The sequence below is a fragment of the Mixophyes fleayi genome, chromosome 2 (genome assembly GCF_038048845.1).
Source record: "Mixophyes fleayi isolate aMixFle1 chromosome 2, aMixFle1.hap1, whole genome shotgun sequence".
NCBI lineage: Eukaryota > Metazoa > Chordata > Amphibia > Anura > Limnodynastidae > Mixophyes > Mixophyes fleayi.
In genome coordinates this window covers 314,854,891-314,864,206 of record NC_134403.1, presented here as the reverse complement: position 1 = coordinate 314,864,206, position 9,316 = coordinate 314,854,891, and the positions used below count along the sequence as shown (strand labels likewise).

The following is a 9,316-nucleotide window of genomic DNA, read 5'->3' as shown; positions in this document are numbered from 1 at the left end:
TTCACAAAGTCTATTTTTAGTACTATAAGATATTTTAGAACTAGACCGCTTGCACGCTGATTGCTTGCTACATAGCCTTATTAAATGACCCTGTTACTGTAAGCACCCATATGAATGTGCTCACTTGCCGCAGTATATGGGCATCCATAATTTGAGCAAAATCAAACAAATTGTATTTCGGGAAACTATATGACCTAGTAATATTGCAGAGTTTATTATACATTTATTTCATATTGTGCTTAGTACGTTCCTAGTGGTTAACGTATGCACCTGCACTTAATAGGACATTGGGCCATTAAATATGTCAGTGAGTCATGGTCTAGATTGTACAAGGATATGGAATTCTGTTAGCGGGATGTAACACTATTATTCTAGGAGAAATTCCATTAGTGGATGTTGTGACGGGAAAGCTCAACTTTTATAGAGCGGGGCACGGTCACCACACGGCTTGGGTGTGACCAGGTCACAATGGAGATGTGATTACACCCCTGGGGGTATGGCTATTGCTTCTAAAGTGGTAGACAGCCCCTTACTAACTCCCCTGCCTTCAAAAGATCCTTTCATTACCATGTGCAACAGCGGCGATGCATGTGGCACCAGTTCAACGCGGCGCAGAGGCGCAATGAACGAGACGGGCACCTCGGACCACTGTGGCCCGATCAGGACAACGCTGGCCTAGTTGGGATGGTGGTACAGAGCCCTCAAATCAGGACAGTCTAAGAGGGGAATTCAATTCCCCCCAAAGTACCGCCGGGTTAAAACTATTACCGTTATTACGGTAGTTTTTACCCGGCTTTCTGCTCGCAGCTCCCTGAGCTGTGAGCTAAAAGCCGGCGTTAGAACTACCGTAATAACGGTAATTACGTGCACTATTACCGTAGTAACGGTAATAATGCGCAGGCCGCGTTACTTTTAACAGTAATGCGGCCAATTGAATATGCGGATATGGGGATAGTTGTAATATATGCTTTAGTAACTGTTTCTCCTGAAACATCAACAGGTTGAGCAATCTTAATCACTGTAACTCCTGGTAAATTTGCTCCACCAGTCACCCTTCTCTCATAGTCACTGAAATCTCTTCTAACTATGGTAGATTAAAATATTGGGCAACTGGCTCTGCTATGCATTTTTATTCATGTCCCAAAGCATGATGTGATGTTATTTGCTTACATATTATTTAACAACACCTATGTGTTCAATTTACTTTATTCCTCCATTACACAACTGTTTTCTCTATTTTACTATTTACATATATAAATGTACTCTGTTCCTTCCTGTGCCCTAAACGCTTATGTTCCTTATGTGTGCTTTATATGGCTACAATATCTGTTGTGAATACATGTGCAGATGATGCACAATGCCTATATATTTGTTGGTAATTATTGATAATCAGCATTTGCAATAATCCAGTGACTACTTCCCTAATTCATATGTCTCAGCAGACCTACTCCCTAAATTCATTATAATCTGTACATCAGTCATTGTCATTGCAACAAAGTACTTCAGAAAAGGTCTTACACACACATGAATCCATGTAAATCCAGCACGTAAACCAAGCTTTGATAAATATACTATGTGGGTTCTTGGCCTAATATTTATGTTCTAATATGTTTGACACAGTTAACAATTGCAGAGCTACCAGCCATCAGTACATTTGCTGTCAGATACTAATATTAAGTAAAACGTTCACATGTTAGAATAACAAGTCAATAAAATATTTGAAGTCTTAATAATGCTTTTCCATATACACTATGGGTCTGATTCATTAAGCTTAGGCAAGAAATTGAGTACGTTTTCTTACTTAAGTTTGGTGGCTAATAGAAAACTAATTTGCACCCCTTGCATCGTATCATGGTTTTGTCCAGAAAACTTAAGCAACAAAACTTATTCTTAATGGTTGGAATTACCTCAGTTCGAAAGTTATACGCTATCAATTGGGGGGCAAAGAACCATTCAATTTACATCCTGACCACTAGGGATAGGTGTCAGCAGAATTTTGCATGGAACCGGGAAACAGACAAACTGGGAAATAGAACAAAGGGTAAACAAACATGGGAGAGATGATAGAGACAGACACACAGGAGAAGGGGAGCAAGAGACACACAAGCTTGAGGGGGAGGTAGGAGTCGGGGGGGGGGGGGGGCTGGGAACAAGGTGTCAGTGATGAACATGTGCGAGTGTCACTACCTATCAGACCAGGCCGCCTTCTTCCATGCTCCTAGGTCTAGTTCTTTTGCTCACGTGCCCATTATGGACTTTTTCGGCACTGAACAAGGATCACCACGGGCACTCTGACTAATCTGTAGCTACACAGTCCCATCCACAGCTTCTTGCAATGCGCTGTGTGTTCTGACATCTTTCTATCATTCTATCAGCCAGCATTAATTTTTTCATCAATTTGTTCTATAGTAGTTCTTCTGTTGGGTTGGACCAGAAGGGCTAATTTTCGCTCCCCACGCGCATCAATGAGCCTTGGGTGCCCATGACCCTGTCACTGGTTCATCGGTTTTCATTACTTGGACCACTTTTGGTAGGTACTAACAACTGTATACCGGGAACACCCCACAAGACCTGCCGTTTTGGAGATGCTCTGACCCAGTATCTAGCCATCACAATTTGGCCCTTGTCAAAGTCGCTCAGATTCTTAAACTTGCCCATTTTTCCTGCTTTCAACACATCAACTTCAAGAACTGACTGTTCACTTGCTGCCTAATATATCCCACCCCTTGACAGGTGCCATTGTAACAAGACAATCAATGTTATTCTCTTCGCTTCTCAGAGGTTTTAATGCTGCTGCTAATTGGTGTATGTTGCATGTTATGTTCATTCTGGTTTACAGGCTGGTCAATGTTTTTTTATTGGGAATGGTGTAGCTGGAATGATTATTGGAGCACAGGGCTGAAATAATCTGATAAGTAACAGGGCTGGCAATATGGGTCTCACAAGGCTAACATAAACAATGTGATATAAGGCAGGCATATTCAATGTGGCACAGAACTGCTATAATTATTGCTGCCAAAGGACCAATATAATTATTGACAACATATGGATCATATAATTGACTTGCTCAGTGAATTTTATTATCAATGGTGACTCAGGGATAGTATAATTAATTGAATCACAGGACTGGTATTATCAATGGTGACATAGGGCTGATAAAATCAATGGGGTCAAAGAATAGCAAAAACAATAGCGACACAGAAATCATATAATGAATGGAGCATTGTGCTGGAATAATATATGGGGGCACAGGAGAGATATAATTAGTGGGGGTACAATGTTGGTATAATGTGTGGGGCACTCTTGGGTATATTGTGGGAATTGTAATGGTGGAATGGTTAGTGGGCCTAGGGTGCATTTTCACAATTTCACCTTTGGTGTTAAAATACACTGCATTGTCACTTAATTCAATATAACTGTATTACCAATTCATCAATTTCACATGTATGAGCAGATGTCTTTGATAGTGTTTTCAATATATAGGTTTAGTATGCAACTGTATTAGTAGAGAGTTGAATAAGTCTAATAATTAATAGATTGTATAGATGCTTTGGTGATTGTAGTTTATATTAAGGTGAAACAGAGATAAAACATAGACCATTGCTTCCTATGGAGATCAGCTCCACTATACACACAAGATTCATGAATAAAAGATTGTTCATGAATTCAGCATGTATTATTTTATTCATATTTTTGTAGATAGATGAATATAGGTGCTAGGTCTTTCTTTTACTGTCTTTTACCAGGGCTGACATTGCCCATAAAAGTTATTAGGGTCCCCACTGGCCAACTCTAATTACATGTCTGACATGAGGAAAACTTGTTAAAAGTTGGGCAGCACAGTGGCCTAGTGGTTAGCACTTCTGCCTCACAGCACTGGGGTCATGAGTTTGATTCCCGACCATGACCTTATTTGTATGGAGTTTCTATGTTCTCCCTGTGTTTGCGTGGGTTTCCTCCGGGTGCTCCGGTTTCCTCCCACACTCCAAAAACATACTGGTAGGTTAATTGGCTGCTATCAAAATTGACCCTAGAATCTCCCTGTCTGTCTGTGTGTGTCTATATTAGGGAATTTAGACTGTAAGCTCCAATGGGGCAGGGACTGATGTCAATGAGTTCTCTGTACAGCGCTGCGGAATTAGTGGCGCTATATAAATAAATAATGATGATAATGAAAAGTTCCTCCACCACTTGTACCTTTCAATTATGTGTCTCATGTGTGTATATATGTGTGTGTGTATATATATATATATATATATATATATATATACATATACATGTATATATATATATATGTATGTATATAGTGGTCGCAGTGGGCTGGTATGCCACACCGCCACTTCTCCTACTGCTTTGATTGTAAACTATCAATTACCATTGACTTACATTTTCCACACCGCCACTTTGAAATTTTCCACTTTGACCCATGTGTGTGTGTCTATATCTATATCTATATCTATATCTATCTATCTATCTATCTATCTATCTATCTATCTAAAACCTCTGTTTCATGCAGTACATTTTACTTTATCCTGAAAATAAATACATATGTACTGAATACACCTCCTCCCACACAAAAATAGGCACCTCTCCAACACTCTTATAGGAATCACTTTCCCATCCAAACACACACACACTTACATTCCTTTATACACATAAGCATTGTCTCACATTATTAAACACTGTTAAACTACAAGCAGATTTTGTATAACTTTTTTATTTTAGAAACATTTTATGAATACAATAAACATTTACGAAAAATATATAAAAATAAATGGTCAAAAAAAATAAAAGAATAGAAACAAACATACACTTGGCAATTCTTCATTGATAAATCAGAGACTGTATCCAAACTAAACTAAGCAGGGATGTATGGAGGTTCTGCAGTAATCACTTTTCTCTGAACCTGAAGGTCCCTAATAATAACGTATTGAGAGGGAAAGATCAGAGCAAGCGAGGAATAGTATTCTATAGTGACAGTCTAATGGATCATGTGGCAATGTATAGACCAGCTACCGTATATATATATATTTTTAAATATGCAATCTATCATTAAAATCAACCCTAAGAAGTTTATTACTGTACACCTCACATTTAGATTTGGATAAATCAGAAAAAGCACTGGTAGGTACCTGAAGAAAGTCTGTGCCTTTCTAAACTACACCACCCACAGTGCTCTTTAAGCTGCTGGTGGGAGCTGGATTTCAGCAAAGAGCACAAACAATTTTCTAGCATGAAATAATGAATACTGAAATAATGCAACTTCCATTTTATCATTTAAGTATAAATCATTAGACTGTAGCTCAAAAGTAGGTCCCACATTTCCTAGCACCCACCCTCATTGCCTCAACACATTTCACTTGTTAGTACATTTACTGATGATCCCTGAGTTTGTCCTACACGTCTGACTTAACATACAGAACTCTCTTGCAGTGTTGCATTTTCACCGCAAGAGGTGCATTTTACTTTCTGTGTGCAGCCGGCATGCACCTGTTTAACCCAATCCCTGTCCTAATATTTACACATTTACAGGACAAGTAACACTTCCCCCACCCAAAATCCAAACTGTATACCTCCACCCAAATTATGAGTCACTGTTCCCTTATTTCACAGTCTGATTAGTAAGTGACAGCGTCCTCTGCTGGGTGGGGCTGGCAGGTGATCCTTGCCTGGGCTTGTTCATTTGTAAGCGTATCAAAGAGCAAAGGAAGAAGCCAGAATCATGAGCGATCTTTAAGGGATGGCAGGTGCCACAGTTTGCATCAATCTCAAGGAATAGGAAAACAAGACAATGAATAAATGTTCAAAAACCTGTGTTCTTAGGTGGCTCAAACACAAGGCAATAATTGTCCTTTTAAGGCTGATTAAACGTAGTTGCTAGCTGGTCCAGATCGAGCTGCTGAGTATTTGGCAGAGTAGGGTTTCTGGTCCCTTGGTGGGCAGTTGCAGCAGAGCATCGCTCCACCCAGGAGAAGCAGAGCCGCTGAAGCCCATCCGATGTACAGTGATGCCCCCAACTCTCTCTTCTGTGCTTCCACTACCAGTGGGTTATAGAAGTCCCGGATGATGTTGTTTGCAGACCAGGAGACAGGGATCAAAGTGAGGATTCCAGCCACAATGAAGACGATTCCAGCAACAATCATGATCTTGGCTTTTGAAGAGTCATCCTCTACGCAGTTGGTGCACTTGCCTCCAATGATACCCATCATAACTCCAAGGAGAGCCACAACAATAGCGATGACAATGAGGGCTCTAGCAGCCTGGAGATCTTGAGGGAGGGCAAGCATAGAGTCATAGATCTTGCACTGCATCTGTCCCGTGCTTTGCACCACACAATTCATCCATAGTCCTTCCCACATGATCTGGGCCACCACAATGTTGTTTCCGATGAATGCAGTCACCCTCCACATTGGGAGGGCACAGGTAACCACACTGCCCAGCCAGCCTATTATGGAAAGGGCAATGCCCAGCATTTGGAGACCCATAGAAGCCATGTCTTGCTGCCTCGTCTGATGATAGCAAAGATGCTGTGTCTTGGTTGATCAGGAATGTAAGTGTGAGGTGGAAGTAAAGTAAGGTAGATATATCCCTAGCACTCATGGGAGGAGTTTGTCTGCATTGATCCGGTTTTACATCTCATAGAAACTCACCAGGAGCCATGAAACCAGTTCAGCTGGATTCTCTGTTTTGTCACAACAATGAATGGTTTCACCCGCCCTTCACCTCCCCCATCAGCTTCATAAAATCATCACTTTATTGTATGTGTCACCAGCTGCAACAGGAATTCCCCAATATCAGATAATGTCAAATTATTTACCCTGCGCGAAAACAGAAAGTAGACAAACTGACAGCATAGTATCAATTCAGGACAGGAAATGGGATGATGAAGATGTGAAAAACAGTCAGAAACACTCCTGCCATACAGCTCATAAGCAAATAGTGACACAAATAGTGACTAACCACATACATGCCTCTATGTGTGTCACCAAGCGCAAACTGCCGCAACCTACTATCTTACAGCAATTTATTAGATGTGTAAGAAGCCATCATTAAACACGCTGTGTTCATACTTCCCACTGATTTTTTTTTAACCATATAATACATCCAAAATGTTAATGTTTAAATACAAGACATATTTTATTTCTGACTAAAACAACGATTGCATAAGGTCCTCCATTACTTCAATCATTAAATGCAGCTGGTGTTTTTTTTAGCTATTGCTGACCTACTACCCCCATTCTTTTAATTAGCTGACTGAGGATCGATACAATTCTAGTTCCACAAGACGGCAAGTTTGCTTCTATGTTACACAATGACGTGTGAACTTATAATACTCTTTATATTACATTAGAACACATATACATATATTGGTTGCGGGGATTAAGTAAAAACTGGAACTGCCGGAATGCCGGAACGAGTCAGCTTACTATAGCGCCCTCTACTGCTCTGGGTTTTGAGTAAAGCTTGCTGTGTTTTCTCTGCGTGTATAGTGCATTCTGTTCTGCTACACAGATATGTGTCTGTAATATGTGGAACTGTCGCAATGTAGTGCTGAGTGCATTACCCATCCATTCCAGCTGCCGGAATAGAGCTCCGAAGACATTAACCATCCATTATGGCTGCCAGAAAGGAGTTCTGAGGACCTTAGCCGAGGACCTTAACCATCCTTTCCGATTGCTGGAATGGGGCTCTGAACACCTTAGCCATCCATTCAGGCTGCCAGAATTGGGCACTCAGTATCTTAGACAATTATTCCAGGTGCCGTAATGGGGTTCTGAGTACCTTATTCATCCATTCCGGCAGCTGGAATGGGGCTCAGAGTACATTAGCCATCCATTTCGAATAGCAGAATTGATGTCTCAATGTCATAGCCATGCATACAGAGTGCAGAAATGGATGCCTCAATATCTTAGCCATCCATTTCCGGCTGCTGGAATGGGGCTCTGAGTACCTTAACCATTCATTCCAGGTGCCGAAATGGATACCTGAGGATCTTAGTCATCCACCCCGGCTGGCAGAATTGTGCTCTAAGTATCTTAGACAACTATTCCAAGTGCCGGAATGGGGATCAGAGTACCCTAACCATCCATTCTGACTGCCGGAATGAGGCTCTGAGTACCTTAGTCACCCATTCTAGGTGCCGGAATAGACGTCTGAGCACCTTAGCCATCCATTGTGGGTGCTGGAATGGATGTCTCAGTAACTTAGCCATCCATTCCGGGTGCCAGACTAGATGTCTGAGTTTATTAGCGATCCATTCCAGATGCTGGAATGGATGATTAGTGTACTCAGAGCCCCATTCTGGCAGCCGGACTGGATGCTTAATGTACTCAGACCTACATTCCCGAAGCCAGAATGGACGGGTAATGTACTGGCAGAGCCATTCTGGCAGCCGGAATTGATGGGTAAGGTACTAGCAGACCCATTCTGGCAGCCGGAATAGATGGGTAAGGTACTCAGAACCCCATTTCAAGACCCAGAATGAATAGCTATGGTACTAACAGACCCATTCTGGCACCTGGATTGGATAGCTATGGAACTCTGAGACCCATTCTGGCACCTGGATTGGATAGCTATGGTACTGGCAGACCCATTCCTACACCCGAAATGGATATCTAAGGTCCTCAGAGCTCAATTCTGGCAGCCGTATTAGATGGTTAAGGTCCTTGGAGCCCCATTCCGGCACCTGGAATGGATGGATAAGGTACTCGCAGACCCATTCTGGCAACCGAAATGGATTGTAAAGGTCCTCGTGGCTCCATTCCGGCAGCCGGAATGGATGGTTAAGATCCTCGGGGCTCCATTCCGGCAGTCGGAATGGATGGGTAATGCACTCTACACTCCATTGTGACATACATTCGGGCAGGTAGAACGGATAACTAGAATATATAGCTATGATATACAGAAATATATATATATATATATATATATATATATATATATATATATATATATACATATCTAATATATAAATGTCTAGTGGCGTGTGTTAGTCTGTCTGTCTGTGTGTGTGTGTGTGTGTGTGTGTGTGTGGAAAAAATAAAACCAAGCTGCAGCGCCACCTGCTGGGCGGAGTTATACACTGACCTACTAAATTCTTAGTGTGTGTGGGAAAAAAAATTCAGAAAGGGCTGAAATTTGGTATACTAAGATGTTTTTAATTTGTTAATTTAATTTGTTAATTGTTAAAAGTGTTTATAAAGATTTAAAAAATATATATATATATTTCTTGAAGGAGAAGTGACAGTTGGGAGTGGTTGGTGGTTGCCGGGGGTGACAGTGGGGAATGGTTGGTGGTTGAGGCCTGGGCTATGGC

General features: G+C 41.3%; 1 protein-coding gene across 1 annotated transcript; it reads right to left on the bottom strand.

Annotated features, from left to right (window-relative positions):
• Positions 1-4,701: 4,701 nt before the first annotated feature.
• On the bottom strand, positions 4,702-6,571 carry CLDN4 (claudin 4). The gene has a single exon (XM_075196618.1). The coding sequence runs from the start codon at positions 6,492-6,494 to the stop codon at positions 5,865-5,867; it is 630 nt and encodes a 209-aa protein (XP_075052719.1). The 5' UTR covers positions 6,495-6,571; the 3' UTR covers positions 4,702-5,864.
• Between the last annotated feature and the right edge of the window lie 2,745 nt (positions 6,572-9,316).

Coding starts and splice junctions, on each gene's coding strand:
- CLDN4 (XM_075196618.1), bottom strand. CDS start 6,494: ATGGCTTCTATGGGTCTCCAAATGCTGGGCATTGCCCTTTCCATAATA.